The sequence below is a fragment of the Xyrauchen texanus genome, chromosome 9, assembly GCF_025860055.1.
Source record: "Xyrauchen texanus isolate HMW12.3.18 chromosome 9, RBS_HiC_50CHRs, whole genome shotgun sequence".
NCBI classification, from domain to species: Eukaryota; Metazoa; Chordata; class Actinopteri; order Cypriniformes; family Catostomidae; genus Xyrauchen; species Xyrauchen texanus.
This window is the reverse complement of record NC_068284.1, coordinates 17,895,564-17,923,100: the sequence shown is the minus strand read 5'-3', so window position 1 is coordinate 17,923,100 and position 27,537 is coordinate 17,895,564. Positions and strand designations below refer to the sequence as shown.

General features: G+C 36.8%; 1 protein-coding gene across 2 annotated transcripts in view; it reads left to right on the top strand.

The window, feature by feature from the left end:
* LOC127649261 (pre-B-cell leukemia transcription factor 1-like) overlaps positions 1 to 23,408 on the top strand; it is an 88,945-nt gene extending 65,537 nt beyond the window's left edge. Inside the window, exons 3-9 of one of the 2 annotated variants that reach the window (XM_052134289.1) lie at positions 434 to 678; positions 2,010 to 2,200; positions 2,604 to 2,739; positions 2,977 to 3,136; positions 5,860 to 5,969; positions 11,257 to 11,346; positions 20,358 to 23,408. In XM_052134289.1, the coding sequence (XP_051990249.1) occupies positions 434 to 678; positions 2,010 to 2,200; positions 2,604 to 2,739; positions 2,977 to 3,136; positions 5,860 to 5,969; positions 11,257 to 11,346; positions 20,358 to 20,450 (1,025 nt within the window). In that variant the 3' untranslated portion in view covers positions 20,451 to 23,408. The remainder of the gene's footprint in view (positions 1 to 433; positions 679 to 2,009; positions 2,201 to 2,603; positions 2,740 to 2,976; positions 3,137 to 5,859; positions 5,970 to 11,256; positions 11,347 to 20,357) is intronic. The other variant, XM_052134290.1, reaches the window with a different exon arrangement.
* The last annotated feature ends 4,129 nt before the right edge of the window (positions 23,409 to 27,537 follow it).

Here is a 27,537-nt window from a genome sequence, read left to right as displayed (position 1 = left end):
TCCGTAAAGCACTGTGGGTCAACTTCTGTTTTTTTTTTTTTTTTTAAATGTGCTCTATAAATAAAGGTTTGCTTGACTTGACTAGTATTCGGCTGGTCATGTGATTGTAACATGGCAGCCCCCATGTGCAGACCCTAAAATATGTAATATATAATAAAATATCATTTTAGTCTTCATTTTAATGTGATTGGTCATGATTTCCTTCATATATTGCATTACAATTCAATTCATGTCTTTAGGAGTTAAACGTTTTTAATGAGGAAAAAATTACTGAGTGTAACTTTAAATTATGTTACTACTATTATTACTGGTGGACATTTATTCTTTCTTTTTTGCTCTGCTTACGAAAATAGCCAAAGCAGGTTCAAATGTTTTGTGTTGCTGAGCATAGCACAGACTCAGAGACTTTTATTCTCTTTTTTCTGTCTCACAGTTCTGAGTATCCGTGGAGCTCAAGAGGAGGAGCCACCAGATGCTCAACTCATGCGATTGGACAACATGCTGCTAGCTGAGGGCGTGTCCGGACCTGAGAAAGGGGGTGGGTCTGCTGCGGCTGCGGCTGCAGCTGCTGCAGTGGGTGGAGCCGGGTCTGATAACTCGGCTGAACACTCAGACTACCGTGCCAAACTGTCCCAGATCCGTCAGATCTACCACACAGAACTGGAGAAGTACGAGCAGGTGAGAAAACAGGTGCTGATTTTGGACTACATTACAGTCATAACACCATAAGACACTGCTGCGTATTCTCGAACTGACATGTGTAAACTGAAATGTTTAAAACTAACGACACAGGGTGGAAAATGAACTTTTTGCCACATCTGCCACGAAACTCTACTTTGCATTACTTTTATTAAACTATTTTTGTTCCTATTACAGTGGGACAATTTTTAACCTAGTCTCATAGAATGAACCACTGCATGAAAAGAGCTGTATCCAGAACATTAAACTCTTGTATAAACCACTGTAAACGTTAATATAACTACACTTTTGCAAACTGACTTTTACGTGCCAAATTCTACGTTTCGCTGCAGTTTCCTGGTGAAATTAACACTAGAGACTCAACAACAACTGTGCGTTTTGTTCATTTTCACACAAATCACAACTACAACAGCTAATTATGATTTTATAAACACTTATTTTTTGCTCTATTACTCACACAATGCTTTGTTATGATATGTTGTGGTATTGAATATTATTATATGCTTGTATTACAGACACACCTACATTTATAAACATATTCCAACATGATTAGCTTCTGTGGTAGCTCACCTGATAGTGTTGTACTTTAGACTTAGAAGATCATGGTTTGAGACCAATCAAGCTCGTAAGCTGACTCGTGAGATGAAATTGTCAAAGAAGTGACACGAGATAACGTGGTTTCTTAAAAAAAATTGCTTTTCATGTCGTATATCACTTTACAACACTTTTGGTTAGGTTTAGGTGTTGGTAGAGGGTAAAGATGTTTTGTTCATATTTCATTTGCTTTTTAAAAACACAATTGGTCAAGTTTAGGTTAAAGTTTTAGGCAAGGGAGGTGCACTTTACTCAGTACAGACTAATATTCACCTTAAAAACCTTGTCTGATTACAAAACAATTTCACTCGCTTTTGGCGCCCACCGCAGCACGTTTCACTAGGAAACTGCAGCTAAACTTATAATGAAGCATGTCATTTCCTTGTGCAAAAATTTGGCCACAGTCACGTTATGTTCATAATTGTACTTGAATACATTTCATCTGGTTTCTCTGTGAAACAGCACCTGTCACAGTTGTGATTTGGTTTATCATATTTTCATTTTGGCATAATTCTTAATTCGAGAAATATTCCACATATTTGGGTCTACAATTGTACATTTAAATTTGCAAATGTTTCAAATTGTAAATGTGGTAAAATCAAAATGGTTGCTGTATAAACAAAGTAGTTTTTTCTAAGGATGTTTGACCAGGAGGGCATCTTCTGAAGTGTACACATAGAGATTGATCCATATGCCACACCTTTGTGCATGTTCAGGCATGTAATGAATTCACCACCCATGTGATGAACCTGCTGCGGGAGCAGTCTCGTACTCGGCCCATCTCCCCCAAAGAGATCGAGCGTATGGTGAACATCATTCACCGCAAGTTCAGCTCCATCCAGATGCAGCTCAAGCAGAGCACCTGCGAAGCCGTCATGATCCTACGCTCACGCTTCCTAGATGCCAGGTCTGTATGTGTGTGTGCTGTATGCATACTGTATGTATGTATAAAATGGGGTACTAGAGAAAGGAGACAAATAGTGAAAATGCTTCAGTATTTTGCATTTCTTCTTAATGTTTTGTCATACATTTTAAAATCCTAAATCTTTAAATGGGATTTTAAACCCCAGATTTTCAATGTGGTCTCTTGCCAATTGGGTCTTTTGGACTCCGCTATATGTTCTCATATATTTTCAATGTATAAATGGAGAGAAGAACTGTTAGATTGTAAGAAAATAATATTTATGGGCACACCAGGATAAAGTGTGAAGGACCTTCTAAACACTGTGGCTTCTGAATCAAGCCAGCTTTGCCCTTTCTCTTTCTTAATATCCTTCTCTTTTTCTCTCTGTTCTGTCATTTTCCATTAGACGAAAAAGGAGAAACTTCAATAAGCAGGCCACGGAGATCTTAAACGAGTACTTCTACTCCCACCTCAGCAACCCATACCCCAGCGAGGAAGCAAAGGAGGAGCTGGCTAAGAAATGCTCCATTACAGTCTCACAGGTGAGTCACTCAACCCTTTGCCGACACACTATACATATATGATACAGATTACATTTCTATTTAGTAAAGTGTTTATTTCAATATTCAATGAACTCCTGAAAAACAAACCAAAGATCTCTCAAATCACAACAGTTAAATTGATATGAAATCATTATAGGTTTCGGTTTTTATTGTTCATGTCATCGTTTACTGTTTATGTTGTAAATATTATAAAAGTATAACTTTTTGCCCTCTCAGGTATCCAACTGGTTTGGAAACAAGAGGATCAGATACAAGAAAAACATTGGGAAATTCCAAGAAGAAGCTAACATGTACGCAGCCAGAACCGCAGCTACCGCAACTAGTGTCTCCACCCATGGCAGCCAAGCCAACTCACCTTCCACACCAAATTCAGCCGGTGAGTGTTGCAAAAAAGCTACACAGAAACATCACATTGTGTACCTTTGCTTCTTTAATTTCAACCTATTTTAGGATGTATCAGTTGCGGTATAGCCATTTTGGTCCTTCTCCAATTGAGTGATTGCAATGTAATTATATTATAGTTAGCACACACAAACAGCACAAGTGGCAGTCATCGCAAATTATTCACTTTGTTCTAAGTTGGAAGATGAGCAGTCATGACACCACAAATCAGCTCATATGTGTGTTTTTATTTTTATTTGGGGGGGTAATTGATTGACCCAGTGTTGCCCAGTGTCAGGTCTCTGCAATTCTGTTTGGTGCCGCTTGTGGCATAGAAATTACACAGTGCAACATTAATGTAACCAACTCAAATTCTATAAAGCAGATTTGTCTACATGTAATTCACTCTTTTCTGTAGTTTTCCCATATTGACACACTGTTAGAGATACCTTCGAACATACAGTATCTCCCCTGTTCTGCAGCATAGCTCATGGTTTTTTTAACCATTGAAAATTCACCTCTTACTCATCATCAGTTCCTTGCTATCCATAGATGCTTTTCATAGATTGCGCATTTAAAGCAATATTCTGGGTTCAATACAAGTTAAGCTCAATCGACAGCATTTGTGGCATAATATTTATTACCATAATAAATTATATAGACTTATCCCTCCTTTTCTTTAAAAAAAGCAAAATCAAGGTTACAGTGAGTTACTTACAATGGAAGTGAATAGGGCCAATTTTTGAGAACCTCAGAAATGTGAAGCTAATAATTTTAGGTTAGTAATAAAAGGTTAGTAAGCAATTTTATCACACTAAATTCATTTTATCATGCATATCGTCTTGAGGCTATACATTTGAAATAGTAAGGATTTTAAAGTTTATGGATTGGCCCCTTTCACTTCCATTGTAAATGCCTCTCTGTAACACAGTTTTCTGCAAGTCAAAATAATGATTTGAAATAGAACCCAGAGGTCTTTGCAACAACTTGACATGCTATCTTAAAATGCAACTCTCATGGCAGTATGCTCAAAAACAGGCCAATACATGGTGCAATGTCTAAAGACGTTCATCTTTTTTTAACGGCTGTTGCAGCGTTACTTTCAAATGGATTAATTTCAACGTTTCTGAGAGGATTTTACCAATAAAATCAAAAGACAAGATATATATAAATATATATATATATATATATATATACATATACTGTATGAGAAAAAAACATTGATGAAATAGTCAACCTCACTAATAGACTAGTTTTTGTTGAAAAACTAGTTGACCATCATGACACATCTAAGGTAACAGCTTGCTTTGCCTCTGTTGTCTGGCTGACCTCCTGGATGTCATTATGATGAGATGGTCAAGCATTGTTGTATAGACTTTAAGTGATTAGAGGTCCATGTAAATTTGATTAGTGCCCTGCGGCTTTTAAAGCAGAAATTAAGTTACGCCCTGCTCTCTCTTAAACATCTAGGGAGCTCTCCTTCATTAAAAGACAAATAGCATTCTTTGATTCCTTATGTGACTCAATTTGCACATCCTAAATGACTTGAAGTGTAACTGCTGCATCCATCTTAGATGTGACTATAGTATCAATACAATTCTGTTTCCTCTTTACCTGTTATTGTTTTTGAAACAACTATTAGTCTTTATAGCTTTTTATTTAGCCCTAATCTACCACTTTATATGTATGTTTGTGGCATTTATCTACACTAGAATTCTTTTCCAAAAACCTAGTAAGCTGCCATGCTAACTGCTGTCTACATAGGCGACATCCTAACTGAAATGCAACCTTATACTGTAAGCAGGGCCACACATAATCTTTGCCCAAAGAATTCCACAGAAAGCTTTACAGATTTATTTTAATATAAATGCCCATCCTTCACAAACTTCTACACATCCCCCACCCCCTACGTATGTGTTTATTAAATATTTTTATTTGGCTAATCTGTAATGCTACCAATTAAGGCTAGGTTTTACATTTGTTTTCCACGTGCATCTATGTCTTGCATGCATTTGAGCGCTCTAGCCTTTGAAAGTTGTTTTTTTTACCTACATGTTCAATGCATGCACGGTACTCTAATAAGCATCATAAAGTAGTGCTACTTACGTAAAGCGCACTGTATAATCAACTAACATTTGGTTCCAATGGAGAGTTTGTTGTAGCATGTTGCTATCCTAACATCTCAATACTCTAATAAACATAAAAATTAGGTAACACTCATTGGCGCATTTTAATTGAATTTTTTTTATAGATACTTTTTGCTATTGAATGGAGTGTAAATACTGTAATTTTATAGTATATAATAAATACATAATTTCTCTTGAGTCATCTGAGTTCGTCGTAGTGCATTCTGCCATTGCCTTGTCTGAGAAGTATACAAATTTGGCTTAAAATAGGGAAATTTCAAGGCAGCAACTTTAAGCTTTTGGAACAGCTCTAATGTAGAAAGCTTTTCTATGATGCCTTAAATACAGTTTAGGTTGGCAGCTCACTATATTTAGGAACAGACATGACTTTTGCCTGTATGGTTTTCAGCATATTACCCTCCTATCTGCACTAATAACCCTTCTTACTTCAGTCTTACTGTTGCATGACTGTTTCTTTTCTTCATCTATCCCTGTATCTGTCTTTCTCTCTTGCTTTATCTTTCCTTCTCCCTTTCTCTTTCTCTCTCTCTCTCTCTCTCTCTCTCTCTCTCGCCCTCTCTCTCATTCTTAGGTTCTGCTGGCTCTTTTAACATGAACTCTGGGGACTTGTTCATGAATGTGCAGTCTCTAAATGGGGACTCATACCAGGGGGCCCAAGTGGGGGCCAACGTTCAGTCACAGGTAGGGAGTGCTGTGAGGAGAGAGGGCAGATAACTTTTTCATAACTAATAACTAATTTCATTCAATTAAATCCAATCACATCCAATCACACATTGTGCTGTCATAATGGCAGTCCTGATTAGTCTGCTCACAAAATTACATCTTGGTGGCTGTGGTTTACCCAGTGGGCCAGGCTCAATTGTTACTTAAATTCTTTTGTTATATTTATTGAATTTCAAAGAAAGAACCCTCAGAATTGTGCTTCTAACTTTTGGTGCCATACTTTTGTTAATTGAGCTTTGCTTTTTGGCAACCTCCTCGGCAAGCAAATGCATAAAGATAAGAGAGTTGTTGGTGTGTTTTGTTGTGTTTGGAAAATAAGTAAATGTCTGCAGTGTGATATTAATGCACCATAAGTGCAAAATGTTGTAGTTGTTCAATTTAATGTTGGAGCATTCAATTCTGTTATCATTTACTCACCGTCATGTTGTTCCAAACTTGTACAACTTTCTTCCATGCAGAGGTGGGTAGAGTAGGCAAAAACAAAACTCAAGTAAAAGTACAATTACTTTACATAATTACTTATGTAGAATTGAAAGGGCTAACATAAATACTTGAGTAAGAGTAAGAAGTATCCAATTAAAAGAGTACTCAAGTGTTGAGTTGTTGTTAGCTCCCTACATTCCATGACATAATACATATTTAACATGTATTACAGAATTATTATTATTATTAATAATGGAAATTCTGTCATCATTCATCATCATGTTGTTCCATACCTGTATGACTTTCTTTCTTCCATGCAACACATTAAGGAGATTTTAGACAGAATGTTAGCCTTGGTCACCCATTACTGAACAATAAATAAGTTTACTTTACAATACAAAGGGTCACATGGGTTTGGAACAACATGAAGGTAGGGAAATGATGACAGAATATTGAATTGTGGCTGAGCTATAACTTTAAAGGGGTAGTTCACCTAAAAATGTAAATGCTCTCATCATTTACTCACCCTCATGCCATCCCAGATGTGTATGACTTCCTTTCTTCTGCAGAACACAAAGTGTGATAGTTTAGAGGAATATTTCAGCTCTGTAGGCCAGTAAAATGCAAGTGAATGGGTGCCAAAATTGTGATGCTCCAAAAAGCACATAAATGAGTCATACAAGTAATCCATATAACTCCAGTGGTTAAATCCATATCTTCAGAAATGATATGATAGGTGTGGGTGAGAAACAGATAATTATTTAACATGTTGATACATACCCCTTTTTTGAGCACAAACCATGAAAATGACATACCTGAACTTAAATGGTTGTATTTACTGGACCCTTTGGAGTATGGACACAGTTGTAGGATCTTTTGAAAGATGATTTATTTCCCAAGTTTCAGAATTATTATATGTTGTTATTTTTTAAAGTTAGAGAAGTTGAAGTTTTTGTAATCGAAATAATTTGTGTTGAACATGTTTTTATAATCAATAATTAAATAAACAATAATAAAAGTACCAGAACAACCCAGAAATACAATTTTCTCAAAGCCAAAAGTCTAAAGAAGTTATGTTTCAAATTTGAAGATTATCTAACAAAAAATGAGGTCCCTGCAAGCTTTTTTCTCTGTAAAATCACTGGAAGCGTACATAGTAAAATTAAGGCTCCGCCTTTCAAGACGACACAAAATCTGAATGCACTGCTGGGCTATTATGAATAAAACTATGCTGCATTTTTAAAAATAGACTTTGGAGACAGTCTCGTTTTGTTTATGAGAGTCTAATATATAAGATAATATAGTTTTACAACATGAATGCTGCTCAGATTGCATAGTTTGTTGAAGAACGATGACGAAGGGTAATTCTTTCAGGCGAGATTGCATGTAAACATGAATCAATATTTCTCAGATTTATCACTTTTATGGAAAAACAAAAAAGTGTAATTGGATGTTTTTCAATGAACGCTTGTCATGGACAATTGACCCAAGTTTGGCAAACTGGATTCATCTGGCAATCCCGTTTTTATAACAAATCTATGAATCCCGTTTTGATATTGCGTGTTTACATTTGTACTCCTGGCACAATTAACTAAATTGCTGTTTCTGAAGCATTGCTATCATGAAACAGAGATCGGATATCAATGTCGAATCCTTAGACCTTTGAAAAAAATCTATAATTTGTTAACATTAATTACATTTATAGACGGAAAAATTTAAGCAGAGTGACATCACTACCGCGTGTGGAGGAATTGCGTGTCAACAGGCTAAATTATTTTTTCCTAGAAGTTCTTCTCCCAGTCCAGCAGAGGGTGATATGCAGAGAAGAAAGTGAATCACCAAAAACACAAGAAAACTCATCCACACTTATCACATAGATTCTGGAGATATTGATTTAACCACTGGATTCTTTTGGTTTACCTTTATGCTAGTTTATGTGATTTTGAGCTTTAAAAACCAATTAACTTGCATTATATGGACCAAAAGAGCAGAGAAATTCTTCTAAAATCTGAATTTGTGTTCAGCAGATGAAAGAAAGTCATACACATCTGGGTGGCATGAGTTTGAGTAAATGATGAGAGAATTTGCATTTTTGGGTGAACTATACCTTTAAGGGCTCTTATCAACAAAACAAGATCATGTTTTATTAATGCCAACTTTTGCTATTTCATAGCTTTTAGTTCTTAGTTCAGTGTAGTTACAGTTTTCAGTGTCAAAAGAATTTAGATCATTAGTTCTGTACACAGTACCACCGCTCCCTAAATGCAGAGTACGCAGCCTGCGTTGGGCACCACGTGCAGAAATGCTGTCTGTTCACTCTCCAGTTGTCAATCACACGCAGAGCAAAAGGCATTTACACTTAACATGGATGTTTACATGGATTTATACAGCATACAGGAGTGGTGGTGGCGTAGTGGGCTAAACCACATAACTGTTAATCAGAAGGTGTCTGATTTGATCCCCACAGCCACCACCATTGTGTCCTTGAGCAAGGCCCTTAACTCCAGGTTGCTCCGGGGGATTGTCTCTTTAATAAGTGCGCTGTAAGTCGCCTTGGATAAAAGCGTCTGCAAAAAATGCATAAATGTGAATGTAAATACAGTTAATCAGCCCTATATAATCAGCCCAGCTGTGATAGTTTCCAGTACACCGGCTAGGGCACGGGGTAAATGCGTAAATATGGCTCATGACATACAGGACGTGGGACAAAGTGCACTGATGTATTGCTGCAGATTTTAAAATGCACACTGAAACACTGATATCACAAGAGCCCAAATTTAGAGAATCACCCAGAAAATTACCATCACCATATTACAGAAAAGTCCACGTTATCATTAGAGCCATGAATTACCTCAGAGTGCTACCTCAAGTTGGGGCTTCAATTTTAATATTAAAATATCCGCTTGACTTGGTTTAATCACTGTTCGGAGCAAAGAAAGTGTTTCACTTTGAAGAGCTTGATGCTGCAGCAGTGATAGACTCAGCTTGAGTGACAGTCTGTGAAAGCGCACGCAACTTTGTGAACTTCCGCTGTCGTAAAAGTCGCAGTCATCCTCAATAAATTACGCATTAATTAAAATTAAGCCCTCTAATGTTACAATAGGAATGCTGCCCATTGTAACAAAGTTTCATTAGAAATTTACTCGAGTGAGAGTAAAAAGTACCCACATTTAAACCTACTCTAATAGTATTTGTATTTTATTTTTCAAAAAAAGTTACTCAAGTAAATGTAACAGAGTAAATGTAACATGTTACTACCCACCTCTGCTTCCATGGAACAAAAAAGGAGATGTTTAGCAGAATGTTAGCCTTGGCCACCTTTCACGATCATTGCATATTTTTTTGATTACGTGAATGGGATTGGGTCAAACATCCTGCCTAATATCTTCTTTTGTGTTCCTTGGAAGAAAGAAAGTCATACTACAGGGTTGGAACAACATGGTCTGTCATAAATGATTAAATAGTAATTTTGTTATATTTCTGTCTTTCTTGTCACAACAAAGTTCATCTCTCATTTCCATCCTGCTCTTCTAAGTGTCCGGTGTGTGTAGATTTCTGTTTAGACATGGCTGACACATCAAGTCTTCTGACCTTGAGTAGGGACTGAGGTTACAGTTTGCCTCAAGCAGTCGTACGCTGCTCCGTGGCCATTGTCAACTTCCAAATGAATAGACCATCAAAGACAGTCTTGGAAACAATACAGCTCTTGTCAGCAGGTTTGCGTATCTGTCATGCTGTCATGTCCGCCACAATGGCTGCCTGACCTTGCCCGGCACTCTTGCATCTAAACACGTGGGGCTTCGGATTGTCCCCTTTCGATGTTCATAATATTTTTTCTCCTATATGATCAACTTCTCCAAAGGCTTGCGGTGCCTCATGAATATTCAATGCTGGAGTCCCTGAGGAAATGTTTTAAAATGAGTTCATGTGGTGCAAGAATTACAGTGAGCTGCAAAAGTGTGAGACGCATTTAATAAATAAAATATGATAACATTTTATGATTTAAAAAAATATCAAACGAAAAAAAATATATATTGTAAAATGTATGATTATATGCAACAGAAATATGTATGATTGTGGACTATTATGCTCAAATATAAGTAAATGAAAAATCAGATTTCATTGCTTCCATTTAAACACAAGATGCTCTTTGAATCATTCTCAGATCATGCTGGGATTACATGAATCGTCAGGATTTTCACAAATGAATGGAGTCAGTGCCTGCTCAAGTGCAAAGAGGGAGATACCAGATACTACGACATTCTAAAGAAAAATCACATATTTGTTTTGTTTTTTAATCTTCTCTCACATTGTTATGCTGATAATATAAATATAAAAAAGTGCAACACAGAAGTAATTTCACTAGTGGTATCAGACTGTACATGTAAGAGACTTTCTCTTACACAGATTTATTTAGTGTATTTTGATAATGCCATGGTCACTGTGAATGTGAAAACACAATAATCATATCAAGTCTTAGGAGGTTGTGCTTAATATTAATTTTGTATTTTATTTTGCTTAAAATTTTCATGGTTTGAATTACATTCATTGATTTCTTGATATTCATAATCCTTCCATCTTCACAGCCATTTGTTAATAACACTCCATAGATTGGTTTGTTTCCTCATATCAATTTAGGAACAAATTGTGTCTTTTGTTTGATATCAGCAACACAAACATCTCATGCAGCGTTTGATGACCTTTTCAATTGCCAATAATCTTTTGATATCAGAGTGACCTTTTCTCAGCACAAACGTCTTTGTTTTGAATCAGGATTCTCTAAGCTTGTCTTTTGTTTGTGTTGTGTTCTTTCTGTCTGCAGGTGGATACTCTTCGCCATGTTATCAGTCAGACAGGCGGATACAGTGAAAGCCTAGCTGCCAGTCAAATGTACAGTCCACAGGGCATCAATGTAAGTCCAAACTCGTGTTTTGTCTCTAGCCACTTATATATTTTGTGACATTAGCTTGACATGGTTGCTTAGCTCAAATTGTTTATGATGACTAATTATTTGAGGAGTCACTAAAGGCAGTCCTTGCTCACTACAGTAGGTGCCCTATAGGCAAGATAAGACATGACCAAAAATTATTTAGTTTTTCCGTTGTGAAGTTCTTTTAATAAATGTAAGATGCAGGGATCCCATGTTCATGTTAAATCTGGAGATATCAGGCATTTTTGAAATTGTGATTTCCAGGCCTGGATATGTCATGAAAAATAAAATAAAAAAATAAATACATATTTGAAACAAAATAACAATAACAATTCAGAAGAGCTAAAACCTCTATAAATTCCTTATTACAACTATTTAAATGTCCCCATGAATTCCCTTTGAACAAAGAAACATAATAAAATAATTCAAGGACATTATAGTTATTTCCCAATGCCTCAATTTTGTACTCAAAAGTTTGAGTTATTAACACTTCAAACCTTAAGTCTATGGATTTATAAAATAAATAAGTTATGAGTTTAAATCCTGACATTTCAATTAATAATTAATTATGACAACTTTAGGGTTAACACTGTATGGAAGAACAGCTAATAATTTGTTAATAACTCCTTTTGTGTGGGTGATAAAGTTTAAAAAGTAAATCTAAAAAAGACTCTATTAGACTGACCAAATTTACACTTGTAAATGGGTGATTTCTGTTTTAGACAAACATGTTGCATTCAAAATCTCCAAATCTGCATGATGTTTCTGGTGTCAGTGGCAACAAGCACCCTGGCAACAGTCACCAAGGTGACTATAAATGTGACCATCATTAAAGCAGTTCTGCTAACCAGAAGAGAGGAATAACTCAAACCATCGGTTTTGTACTTGGTGGGGGAGGGTGAGGGGGGAGTGTTTAAGCGAGAGAATGAGTGCACAAGTAGCAGAGGCCAGCATGTAAAATCCACAGTGACAAGCCGTGTCGCCAGTAGAGGAAATTGATCAGACAGTCTCAAGGGAGGGCTGAGTGGAGATTTGGGACAGCAATCCAAGTGCATTGGTCATATCACACATCTGCCACCTTAACAGCACTGACAGCGAGCCAGCAAAGTGTGAGGAGGAAAAAAAAAAGGGAAAAGACAAACACACAAACATGCTGTCTCTAAATAGCCCCTCTGGAGAACAGCAGAACGTGTCTGGTAGAAGTGGCCGAGTGTTTTTGTTAATACATGCTGTAAAAGTCTTGTTCAACATAATAATTGGTTTCATTTTGGGTTAAGTAATGTCAACACATACAACCTTTTTGCAAAGTGTTACCAATAAAGATTATTATGCCTTTAAAGGGATATCCCATGTTCAATACAAGTTATGCTCAATCAAAAGCATTTGCGACCTTATATTGATTACCACAAAAACTCATTTTGACTTGCCCCTCCTTTAAAAAAAACACACAAATCTTGATTTCAGTGAGGCAAATACAGTACAATGGAAGTGAATGGGGCCAAAGAATACTTAAACGTTAAAATACTCACTGTTTCAAAAGTCAACAGTGACTTTCAAATAATACATGAATTTTACCTGTAACCTTGATTTTTGCTTTTTTTTTTTAAGAAAAGGAGGGACAAGTGGTAATCACCATTATGCCCCAAATGCTTTCGATTGAGCTTAACTTGTATATTCCTTTAAGTTTCACATTTCCAACAGATTTATACATTGATCTCAGATTAATTAATTTCACTTCAATGAAACCAACCATATTTTATTAGTTTTTTTGGAAAAGATAACATTGATCCTTCATCAGAACTCCTGTAACCTTAAATGTTCAGCAGTCTGAACATTTGCATCATAACGCTTTGATTATGTAGCAAGAGAAAGTGTCTCAATTTTTCAGCAAATTCACTGTCTTAAATAACATGATGTTTTTCCTTCTCCACTCAGATAAGTTATTCCTCTTTTTTCCAGTTGTAGATAATGATGGCCTGAGACATAAAGCATTTATGTGGGGGAGCTTTCCTCATGCACTGTAATTACGCCTTTGAAATAGACATAGGGTGTCACCAAAGCTGAAGATTTGAAAAGTTTTTTTTTTCCCTTCTCCGCTCTGCTCTTTCTTTTTTGATTACAGACTGCCTCTATCTAAAATAACAGACTGGGAAAATAAGAGGCTGCCAAAGCCCATTTCTAGTCCTTTTTCTGATGGCATTGAAATTGCTATTAATGCCCCAAGTGCTCTTTAGGCAACCTGTCTCCCTGGCATGAAACAGCCCCCATTTTAGGTGCCCATTATACTTTCATTCCTTTAGCCAATGTGATAATTTGTAATAATTGATTCCTCTGTCATCTGTCTTTCAAAATCATCTCCTGGAAATGACTCTATATTACTCGTAATATGCGGCATAATGTGTTTCCTTTTTACTGCCTCACTTTGTGAGTCAATTCTATGAAAATCATGTTTATAGTGAGGGAATTTGTTTTTGTCTATCTCATTTGGATTTCACATCAGGCTATCTAGCTGGTCTATTACATATTGGTACCTAGAAGAGCATCAGGGCCATATCATCAATAAAAATCTTCTGAAATATATTGTAGGTGAATCATTTTAGATGGTTGCACCGCAGGCACACTGGGACTCATGGCAAAAATACCACCAAAAGTGACACAAATGACCCAGATATCTGCAATGTGGTGGCAAAACATTTCTGTTGTTTTATCTGCTATTTGATAAATGATTGATTTCATCAATGATTTTTTTATCGATTTATAATTTAGCTGTCATATCACTGTCTCAAATGCAAGTGTTGTTGAAGGTGAAGATGATATAAAGTGTTTTTTTTTTTAAATGAGAAAATAAAATAAAAGTAGGGATGCCACGATTATACAGTTTTTCTACTAAACCGTGAAATGCCTTATTTACACGTGGCAAAAATGTTAGATATTCTATATAACTATACTGTAAGCCTAAATGTGAAAACTCTTGTGTCTGTGTGGGTACTGGTCTGTTGCTATGAATATGGACGGTGGATGCATGGTCAGGTGTAGCGTACTGAACGTGAACTTTCAATTCATGTGAAATTGAAGCTTAAACACACAAATTCCAAAATATAACAAAGGATCTTTGATCTACAAGATTCATATCCATCAAAAAAGTGACTTAAATCGGCTGTTTGGGAGCATAGTGCGGTTAAGTTAGTTTTATATTTGACATTCGTTTGACATTCACGACAATACCCATCTATTAAACTCAATGACTATAGAATTATAATATCTGTATAAAATTACTGAACATTTACTCCCAAAAACAAGTCTTGTATAAAGAATAATATTCTGAGTGTTTTACAGTTGGTTTAATGTCTGTAGGTAAAACGGTCATTGAGTTTAATGGAATTATAGGGATAATTGAATCTGCATAAAAAGTACTGAACATTTACTCCCAAAAACAAGTGCTATATAAAGAATAATATTCTGAGTGTTTTACAGTTGGTTTAATGTCTCTAGGTCATACGGTCATTGAGTTTAATAGTGTGACAGATTGGAGGGCAGGGCCGGGTCGTGATGCTACACACCTGGCCCCTAATCAGGCTAATCAAGCCTCAGAGAGGGATATATGAATGTCAAATATAAAACTAACTGTACCACACTTGGGAGCATTTAAATGACTGACTGAAGTCAACGGATGTGAAACAAGCAGACAGAAGTCATAGAAAGAAACATCCTACAAATGGGACAGAATGCTCCACTAATTGTCCAACAACAAACTAGTAAGTTCAATATTTTTAGCTGTGGTGATTTTAAAGTGATGAATTAAAACATGCAACTTTTTGTAATGTTTAAGTGTGCTGACAGCATGTGGTGCATTGCATGTAGTTACTATCAGCGAGTAAACTTTGAAAAGTTGCATCTAAAATAGAGGTCGACCGATCTTTTGAAATCCGGGTCGGCCGATGGCCGATTAATGCTGCCGATTTATTTTGGCCGATATGTGCTTGTATTTAACCTCTTATTTGAACCTTTTCTTTGAAAGATAAAATGTAACACACATAATTACTTAAGATAGACAACATTTCTCAACAAATACATTTATTGAACACTTGACCAATCTGCACTTGTACACTTAAATTAAAAATGTATAATGTAAAAACGTATTGTATAAATAATGTATAACAAATATATTAAATAAACAAAGCAGGTGTTACGAACTGCTCCGAGACACGAAGGTTGAGATCCAAATGCAGCTTTAATTAAGGGGCAATCCAGACACGTAATCCAATATTCAGAGCATCCAAGAGAAGCACAGGCATAACTAGGGGTGGGTATCGTTAAGTTTTAATGGTATTACTATCTTACCGATAACTGCTTATCGATCCAGTACTTTAACGGTATTCTTAACGGTTCTTTTTGTTATATATATATATATATATATATATATATATATATATATATATATATATAAATTTTATTTCAGGAAGGTCTACTAACATTACTGTTCAGGTGTGGTCTAAAAAGAAATCTAATAAAGTAATCAATTGTAAAATAACACTGCATAGTTTATCATAGATAGATTAATCCTTATTAATGCAGAACTTATTCATTCAAGAGCTGTAAGTGATTTTCTCTTTGCCTTTTGTTGTTTGATTCGCAGTAATGGCTCAATCGTCACATGTTTATTAGACTGCTTCCCCTTTAAGACCGAGTTCAGATCTAATAGGCTCCTGATGCACCATATTTTCTCCCCAACTATTTCCATAACTACATCCATTTAAGGCATAAACTGTGTTTAAGTGAATCTCCAAGCCGGTCGTTTTGACATATTTTTGTGTATAGTTGATCGTTTAGACGCATGAAACCCAAAGTAGCCTATACTTTGCTTGTCTCTTTGCGGTGTGTTTCGGAGCGCGCGCCGCCCTGGGAAGGGACATTCTAAAACGCTTAACGTGGCTTACTATACTAAGAAAAATAAGATGAGTCCAAAATATGAACGAAACGCGTGTAATTACACGTTAAGCATTTTCTTCTGAAAAATAAATTTCTATGGGAAGAAAATGCTTAACGTGTAATTAAACGTGTTGCGTTCATATTTTGGACTCATCTTATTTTTTTATACATAGTATGGTTTATTAATATGATGTGTACTGAGTTTGGTCTTTTAATATCACTGTCTTAGTACAGTAAGCCACGTTAAGCGTTTTCTTATAACGGTTTTCTATGGGAGGAAAATGCTTAAGGTGTAATTACACGCGTTGCGTTCATATTTTGGACTCATCTTATTTTTTTATACATAGTATGGTTTATTAATATGATGTGTACTGAGTTGGGTCTTTCAATATCACTGTATAGTAAGCCACGTTAAGCGTTTTTCACGTTAAGCGTTTTAGAATGTCCCCTCGTTTTGTGCTCGCTGTGGCACCGCGTGAGCGAGATCTCTCTCTCTCTCTCTCTCTCTCTCTCTCTCTCTGACTGCAAATAGCTAAATTGCATCACAGACAAATGGTTTCATATTATTATACATAGAAATGGCTGGCGATATAAAATAACTTTCTCTTTATAGCAATAAAGAATGTATTTTCTTAATTTCTCCAGTACCGACAGCAGAACCGGTAACGTCCGAGCTTACCAAAGCCAGTCCTTCAATAGCATGTACTGCGTTGGTATATTTTTATTACTTATTTATCTGCATTGAGTGACAACCCTCTCAAATATAAGACACACAAACAGAACAAATAAAAGTCTCAGATTCACTGTCTGTAATTGCAAAATTCTTGCTTCCTTATTGTGACATGATAGCAACCCTTCTGCTGTGATAATGCAACTTCAACTACGCTATCAATATCCAAAGTAGCCGAACGTCATGTCAACTATCGCGTTTGTCACGGTTTGTTTTTTCTTGAAGTTGGCAGTAACGTATCAAAAGTTTTTAATTAAATCTAAAGAAGTTATACAAATTTAATCCTTACTGTTTTCTCCAAGGAATTTAGCTCCTTCCTTAGGCACTGGATGAGGTCTGTTCACTCTGCTGGAAAATGACTCAAGGGGCAGTGTGCGTCGAACACGTGTTCCACAACAACACTAGGCTGCCCACAGATGCGCCTGCCTAATAATCGGCTTGATATGCGTGGATATTGGCCGATGCCGATTATGTAAAAAATGCCAAAAATCGGCCGATTAATCGGTCGACCTCTAATCTAAAATCATCCTCATTATTTAGCATTGCTTCTGTACAAATTCACCACATTCAACAATAAATGTAAATTTAGTCATGCTCTCTCTTTTAATCGCCTGGTCGGGCGGGGCCTCGCGACTGGGCGGAGCCCGGGCTGCTGAGGCTAGGGACATCGAAGCATTTACCTGTCTCCTTATGACCGCTCCCGGAACAGCCTGGGATGGAGGAGGAAGAATTTCATCCTCGTGGACCACAGGAGATCTGGTTCCAGGGCGCTGTACCTGCCAAAGAGAACCGGTGGCCGGAAGACCGGAAATAGAGCCCGGGGGCTGAGGAAACAGCCTGTTGGGCGTGTGGTGAAATAAAATTCAAAAGGAAATAAGGATTCTTCACCCACCCCTCCAGCGGGGGACTGAGTGGTTTGCTTACCAGCTCCCGTAGTGCAGTTTCCTGAGTCCCAGGGGCGCTTCAAAGCCTTCTTGGGGTTCTTGGCGGCCGGCCGTGAGGCGGGGGGAGTCGCCATCCTGCGCAGAGCCGGATTATCCATAAGGGCACTTGGGCCAGTGCCCAGGGGCACCAACCATTCACAACCACTAGGGGGCAACACATGACACAAGCTTTAAAAATATTTTTCGTAAATTGTTATATTATTAACTTGAAATTCTTGAAAGACCATACATAACTTGTTTATGAACACTAATTTAACAATAATAATAATAATAATAATAAATTATAAATAAATGAAGATTACATGACCACTATCACTCCCCCCCTCCCCAATCTGTCACAGTTGAGTTGGTCCACAACAATTACGCGCAAATGTGTCATTTTTTTAACGGCTACTACAGAAAATGAATCAAAATCCAAAATGGACAGACGGCAATTGAGTGGTTTCGCAAAAAGAAGATTAAAGAAAGAGAAGGATGCTAGACGTTTAGCTACAATAAAAAATGTTCCAGGGATCGACAAATGTTTTGTTAAATCACTAGTTTTTTGGGAGAACACGGAAATTGCAGACACCAGCAGCACTAAGTCTGACACCGCTGGCACTGCTAGCGGGGGAGATGCAGCAGCTGCTAATGTTAGTCAGGGCGTCGGCGATGACCGCCAGGCGAATGAGGATATTCTCCTTGTCCTTGGGGGAGACAGGAGCGAGGAAGACTCGGGTGAGGAAGAGGACATTAATGAAGATAAATATTAGGGGTGGGACGGTACATGTAAGTTATTCGTATTGAACCGAAACGGTACAGACGTCACGTCTCGGTGCACGAATTTACACGGAGAATACACGGTATAAAAATAAATAAAACTAAATAGCGATACATATCGCTCTATTTCGCATAATGAACAGTCTGATCAAGATTGCAATGCTGGAGTGTGTTTGTGTGTGCGCGCGCGTGATCGAACTTTTTTTTTGGGGGGCCTTTTGAGGTATAGTGCCCAGGGGCACCACACTGTCTTGATACGGCCCTGGTCCTGCGGGTAGCTCCGCGTTGGGGCCGGCCCCTAGGGGCGGGCTGTGGTGGGGCTGGTGTTGGTGCTGACACTGCAGGGGGATGCGCTGGGCGACAAGCAGACGGGGTGCGAGGTCTGTGGCTCCGCCTGGGCAGGATGTGCTGTATAGCCTCCGTCTGCTTCCTCACCGTTGAGAACTGCTGGGCGACGTCTCCAACGGTGTCGCCAAACAGCCCAACCTGGGAGATTGGGGTGTCAAGGAAACGTACCTTGTCAGCCTCTCGCGACTCGACCAGGTGAGCCAGAGGTGGCGCTAGTATCAACTTATCGACACAACTTCGAGTGAGTGACAGATGGGGAACTGAAATTTCATGAGATGCAACTGGCTGTCAAAAACATATTGAGCTACAAATGAAAACACACAATAAACACACAATCAACACATAATCTACACATACATTTAACAGTATTTTCTCAGACACTTATTGAGTCTAAATAGATCACTATTTATATAATTTTAGTAGTATACCCAAATAATAGTCAAATCATACTGTTCATATGTTGTACTTGCTATAGTTTACTTCCAAAATATAATATATGAAAGTGCAATAAAAAAAAATAAAAAAAATGACAAATTACATAACTAGGGCTTCTAATGACTCTATACACATTTTGTACTCAAACCATTATTACTATTATTTTAATTTCATTTATTTATTTTGTGTTATACTATTTATAAGAGAGAGATTGAGGAATACTAAAGAAGTGTGGGTACAACTAAAAAAAATTGAAGAGGTACATTGAAGAGGTTAAATGAGTTCCCGGGTCACTACAGACACAAGGTATGTGTTTAAGGTTTAATAAATGAGCTTTTTGAGTTGTGCAGTGTTTTTTTTTTTTGTTTTGTTTTGTTTGTTTGTTTCTATGATTCTTGCCACAGCTTGCATCTCTGAATCTAAGGTGTGTGTTTACTTAATTGTCATTTTTAAATTATAAAGAACAGCCATTATTTTTCAGATTGAGTATTTAGACAATTTATCAGATTTAGCATTCAGATTGAAAAAATGTATATGGCTTTTTTGGACATTTTTATATGGTTACAAAAAACGATCCCTAAAGATGAATTCAAATGTACAATTATTGCTTCTTAAACTAAAGTTGTTTTCGGATCCAATCTGATCTCACGATAATTCGCCACAATAGTACAAAGTGGCAAATTCTTGCCAATTTGTACAAAATAGTACAAGTTATGCACCCACCAAGAGATACTTAGTTTCTTTGTGACAAATTTGTATGAGACTATGTTGTTCTGACCCTATATACACACTATAATGCTCATATCCGGTGGCTTAGCACTTAGTTTGTCTTTTCTTTTTTCTTAAAGGTGAACGGTGGCTGGCAAGATGCCCCAACACCCTCTTCAGTGACCTCGCCCACAGAAGGACCTGGGAGTGTCCATTCTGACACCTCCAACTGATCAGCACTATCACCATCATTATCACAGACCGATGGATCTCCAGACTGCTCTCACTAAAGATCCACTACTGTCCACAGATGGGGATTTACATCCCACACGGTCATACACAATCATACAACACCAACTTACCACCGTGGAACATTTGGGATACTTTACAAAATTTTAGAAAACAATTATAAATTAAAAAAAAAAAAAGAAACAAATAAAAAACATGTTTGTACAGTTTTCTCAGTGTATTTTAGGTGGCACAGGATGACTAACTTACCTGTGAGTGTTTCATTCTTATGAGGCTATGGTTAATGATGGATCAAGTTATTGTGTTTAAAATTTAATGCTTCATTCTACCTCTCAGCAAAAGAAAAACATAAAAAGAATATGAAATGCGAAAGAGCAGTCTTTCTACAAAAAATCAAAAGTAACAGATACCAGTTGTTCATATGTAGTGCTTAAGAGGAAGCTCTCCTTATTGGTACGTTTGGTCATAATTGCCATTTTTGTTCGCTCATTGCTAGTGATTTACTTTTTTGTTTTCACAATTTCCTCAGATTATAACAAATTTTCATTGACAAATTCAGCTCGATAGAACTGATTTTTATTTTACAGTACATCTTTGTAAAAAATAAAATGTGTACAGTAAATTGAGTGTGTGGAGGTCCCCAAAAAATCGGAAAACTGATTACCTCATTATGTTTTCCCCACAAAGACCATGTCAAAAACTGTCCATTAAATGCATAGTTAAAGAGGGAGCAGTCCAAACACAACTGTGTTGTCATAGATTCATTTGGAGTTATTTCCTCACTCTGTTTGTTTTTGAGGACACTGTCTGCGAGTCTATGAAAATATAACTGATTTCGGAAATGGAGGAAGCATCAAGTCATTATAGTCTATAATGACATTTCCTCCCCGCGTTCACTTCAGATCACTTTCAAATGCTCCCCTATTCCCTTACTCCCCTAAGTGAAGGAATTTGACATAAACAGCAATATATTTTGTTTTGTTTTCAATATACAGGCAGGTACCCTTTACTACCCCAAGTTATGAAAAACAAGCACTGATGCTCTTTATTATTTTGAATAAGTTGAATTAGCTCAAATATGTTCCCTTTTTAAGATTATGTTTAAGATATTTGTCTTTATTGTAAACAGCTTCTGTTGACTTTAGCAAAGACCTTGTGGATTTTATCATAAGGACATGAGGTATTGAGTTATTGTTATTTTGCCAATAATTCCATGTATGAGAGCCAACTGTGAGTGTACAGTTTTAGAAACAAGCAAGTTTGCTGTACATTTTACATTACAGCCAAGTGTTGCTGTTAACCAAAATCCTTTCTATAAATATTGTAAAAGAAGATGAAATATCATGCTCATACTTGTTCAAACATAATGAGCTTGTCTCAGTTTTCTGTTGCATTTGTAAGGAAGTTGGAATTCAGATATACACCATACAAGCATTTCATTTCTCTCATTTCTTTTGAGCAATTTGTATCGCTGATGCTACGGTTTAGATTGAAAAATCATGACTGTTGAAGCTATTCTTCCTATTTGGAAAAAATTGAAAAAATTAAATAGTTAATTTATTTTTGTTGAAAATATATCCCTGTTTGTCAGGGCTCCGGGTAATGAAGTTTGTTGTGCAGTGCATTGAATCAGAATCCATTTAAATGGGGAAGTCATTAAGATAATATGATTTGAACATTTCTACAGTCACTTTATGCTGTGTTGATGCAGGTATCACTCTGTTCAACTGTTCAGTCTAAATGGACCCATTGCCCCTGAACCCAGAAATCCAGATAAACTTTGAAAAACCGACCTGAATTGAAGCCAGTGAATAATCTCTGCTCCAATGTATATGTGTTATATGACAACAGTGTCTAAAATCACATTATATCCCCTCAATTTGTGCTCTTACAAGTGTGTTACAAAAACATATTCCTAAACAATTGCCAAAAAGTAAGGAGCTTTACCTGTTTAATACATTTGAGGGGAAATGTCTTGGAATGGTCATTACTATTCACCATCAAACCCCAAAATATAAAAACTGAAAGTTGCTTTGGTATATAAAATAATCAGAAATATGTGACTGATATTTAATTGTCTTTGCCTTAAATTTCGTTCCTTTTATTATGTTTGTGTTTTCGCCTTTTTTTCACCTCTCATTACAATATCACAATTGATCTTGTTAGACAAGACATTCTTAAACACCAGTTAATATGTTTCTGTAATAGTTTGAAGATACTCATTCTAGCTCCATATGAAAATACAAACATACATCATCTGTTATTTGATTAATGATATTTGACACACACACACACACACACCATAAAAACACTCTTGTTCGCTGATGGTTGCCATTGTGAAAATGTATATATTTTGTGAAATAGACTTGACTGCACTTGTTATAAATGCATTATTAGATTACACAATTATGTACCATATGAAGCATTGAAGTCCAAATGTTTGTTTGGGTTTCCCTCACAATTCCCACAAACTTTGTCACAAATTGACATGATTTTCATCAATAAATGTTGTATTGCTCACTGAACATTATTGATAAACATCAGTATGTATTTTGTGAGATTCTCTGTTTTGTTGTTATTTTTATTTTTTTATAAAGGTTTTACAAGGTTTAAGGTTTTTCTTGTTCTCTGATTCATGTTTAGGGGCCATTTTCAAAGTAATAGAGTCAAAGAAATACAGTAGGGATTCATATTGCACCTATATAGTGCGTATCTGCCATTAATCAACTCAACTCTCAGACTTTCAATGGATTTTGCAGAATGTTGGTCCAATATCATATAATTTCCTTGCCAGAGATTTTACAGACGGCCCTGTAAAATAATTACAGTATCACATTTCACTTTCTTGCACGTGTTTTGCTTACAATAAAAAAACTGTATTGTTTTGAGTAAATCCTGATGTATTTTTTCCCCCACACGTTTTTTCTTTGTTTGCAAGTATGATTAAGGTAAACAGATCACAGACTGAAATATGCCAAGAATGAAGCTAAATTGCGATTGTTATTTCAAGGACAGTTCATGGTGTTTTAACTAAAGCATATTAAATGTTCTTTTTAAACAGTGTGTAATAAATCAGATTAATAATTTTAAAATAATAAAAAATAAAACTTTAATTTAAAATAAAATAATTTATTTTCACATTAATGTCCACTGCTTAAAGGAATATTCCAGCTTCTTTAAAAAATCAAAGTTAAAGTGAGGCACTAACAATGGAAGTGAATGGGACCAATTTCTGGAATGTTTAAAGGCTGAAATATGACATTTATAATTAAATAAAAGCACTTCCATTTATTCTTCCATTAAAACTTGTGTATTATTCGTTATCATTTTTACAGTCATTTTAGGGTTTGTTGACATTTCATCATCATGGCCAAGTTGTAAAACTGGCTAAAACTTTACACAGAAAAGGTTAGTAATATTAAAACCATGTTAACACGCATATTGTTTATGTAGTTTGGCTATACTTTTAATACAGTGAGTATTTTAACATTTACAGATTGGCCCCATTCACTCCATTGTAAATGCCTCACTGGAACACAGATTTTTGCTTTTTCTGAAAAAAATAAAAAATTTCTTTTTTAGGGTAATCAACAGCTGTTGATTGAGGTTAACTTGTATAGAACCCAGAATAGTCCTTTAATATAATGGATAACTACATCTTAAAATAGTTAAGGAGCGGTCCTGCTGTGGTCAAAAATACCCAAGTCTAAGCAGAAAGAAATATGTGAAGAAAAATACTAAGTTCGTCTTCCTAAGCTGATCCTGGGCTTGAAAATTTGAATTTAAGTTTTTTAAAGCTCTATACTAAGTTCACAGTATTTAAGTCTTAACCCAGTGTTCAGTGAATGTCATTGTGTTCCTGGGTTGAGCCCTACTCATTCGGAGAGTGAAAGTGGGCCAAAGTCAGTGGTTTACAGCAGACCTCAACTTCAGAGATCTGTCAGGTTCTTTGCCTCTGAACACAGAACAGCTTTGGGGTGCTCGGCCTCGGGAGGACTGGCAGTTTGTTTTATATATACAGTACATATACTTGCAGCTATTTCTCATTGTACCGGGGGGACAATCCGATACATCCCGCTCACCCACATCCTGCTGTGGGATGGTGCTTGTCAAAACATGAGAGAGATGTGAACACTAATAGAAATTATATGTGAAATTGTCCTCCGTAATGTCAGGTCTGAATTCAGTTTCACAGGAGAAGATTGTTGTAGAAAAACACAGCCAGGATCACAAGATCTGATGTTGATGCTGATGTAGATGAAAATCCTGATTATTGTCCTAATCCAGAACATTGTTCTGTGTGTAAAGCAAGTAATGCAAACATCATTGAATTGAATTTCGCCATTTTCAAATGTATGAATGGTTGATCTAAATTTGACTTCAGGAACACACACACACACACACACACACACACACACACACACACACACACACACACACACACACAAACAAACACACACAAAAAGGATTTTTACTGCTTGTTCATTTCACTTAATTAAAATGAACTAAAGCAACACAATTCTAAAACATTTGGTCACAGCTTGATTTCATTGCGTTATATCTATTTAAATATGTGAAATGGAAGTTTACTTAATCCATTTGAGTTGAGACTACATTAATACTTTTTGTGGTGTTGATGTAGCATTGATGAAACTGGGCAGGAGATTTCTATTTCCCAGCATGCTTTTACATGGGATGTTAAAATTAAATATTTTATGTGTTATTGTCCAAGATCAATATAAAGGTGGATATTTGTAGTGTTTAATGTTTTGATATGTTGTGATTTAGAAGAGTAGAGTTTCTGTTATGTGGGAGTTTAGGGGGTTACCATTACAGTGAAGAGTGGAGCTTGAACTAATGACGAGGACAGGTAGATGTCACACATAAAATTGATTGCTCACTTCATTGCAAATGCTGTGCTAAACATAGCAAACAAATAGATACTAAGTGATACTCTGTAGTGTTTTTAACCAGTGTGTATTTAGCATGCAAACATCCACTTTCACTTAGTAGATAAATAATTTATTTGAGTTACAATGACTCATTTAATTTAGTTGGGTGTACCCAATTAAACTAGGTTCTTTCTACACAAACTGTTTGTGTTGTGATTAAATAGTAATATCAGCCAACCAGCAGGGGTCAGAAGAGAGAGCAACTCAGAGATGCCACAGAGGGGGCTGAGCTGAGGGACGGCAATGGCAGGGAGTGTAGAAGGAATACCGCAGAGGGCAGCTAGCCATTGGAGGCACACAGGAATCCTCAGAGGCTTATGACAGAGGGAGAATACCAGAGGAGTTGGAGAGGGAATGACAAGGATAACAGATCTGGCAGTCTTGCTGAAAACGAGGGGGTAAGTCTGGGAAGAGCACCAACAGGGAAACAGACAGGTTGCGAAAAACACAACAAGAAACGACCGACAGAGCTGAAAGAGTTCAGCAGGGCACAAAGGCTCATAGCGAAAAATACGAGACAATCTGGCTCAAGACAGTAGACAAGAGGGGTTTAAATAGGGAGAGAGAACAAAGGGATAATAAGGAACAGGTGAAAGTAATCAGGGAAATAAGCCCGCAATCTCAACCAGGAAGCCCGCACGAGGCGAACACATGGCGAATGAAAACAAACAATAGATACACAAGAGGTAACATGAAGCACACAGACAAAAGACGAACTCACCAACGGATCAGACAGAAATCCTGACAAAATAGTATTATATAGTATTTGAGTATATTTTTCTTCCTTAAGTATCTATTCAAACCCTTTGCATATATAAGGACACTGCTAATATGGTTACTGTCTTTATGAAAAGTGCATCACGGAAAATTGAAGACATGACAGTTCTGTGCAGTTTCATGGAGTTTTTATTTTATATGTTGTTTTTTTATAACTTGTTTTGAACAAGCAAGTACGTCCCTGTGTCTGCGCTCCTGAATCTACGCCCCTGTGTATTCATGTATTGTAGTAATTTTATGTTGGAAAGTTACAACTACATAATATGACTGAGATAAATCCTGTTGACCTGTAGCGAACACAAGTTGAGACAGTCACAATGTCGGGGAAAAACTGCTTTATTAAATAAAATCAGAATCAGAATCAGAATCAGCTTTATTGCCAAGTATGCTTACACATACAAGGAAATTGTCTAGGTGACAGGAGCTTCCAGTCAACAACAATACAAACAATACCAAAAACAGCAGCAAGACATAGGTAATTAAAAACAAAAAAGAACACAAAAATAAATAATTATACATATACGTACATACACTCACCTTCATACATACCCACATACACACACACGTAGTGCAAATCTAATACAATCTGTTATATAAAGAACAAAAACCTGTATATTATGTACAGAGCAATGTAAGTAATGGCAGAAGTGGATATGTTGGATAATATAAATTAAAATTAAAATTAAACTGTGTATTGCACATAATTATTGCTCAATGGGGCAATTTAATTGTTCATTAGATGGATGGCCAGGGGGAAAAAACTGTTCCTGTGTCTGACGGTTCTGGTGTTCAGAGCTCTGAAGCGCCGGCCAGAAGGCAACAGTTCAAAAAGGTATTGGGCAGGGTGAGTGGGGTCCAGAGTGATTTTACCAGCCTTTTTCCTCACTCTGGAAGTATATAGTTCTTGAAGGGGGGGCAGGGGGCAACCAATAATCCTCTCAGCAGACCGAACTGTCCTTTGTATTCTTCTGATGTCTGATTTCGTAGCTGCACCAAACCAGACAGTTATTGAAGTGCAGAGGACAGACTCAATGACTGCTGAGTAGAACTGTTTCAGCAGCACTGGTGGCAGGTTGAACTTCTAAGCTGGCGAGTACTGTCACGAACCTCTGCTGGGCCTCTTTCACAATGGAGTCGATGTGCATCTCCCACTTCAGGTCCTGTGAGATGGCAACAGTACAAAACAAGGGCAAATCCAGCCACGAATGGCTCAGGGTGGCGTTAGGTCACAAGCTCGGGCACTCAAGATATAAACAAGTGGGCAATCCGCGAGAGAGTACTCCTAGCGAGCGTGAGGTCGCTCGCCGCGGACTACATATACTAACAAGACAAGCGATGAGGC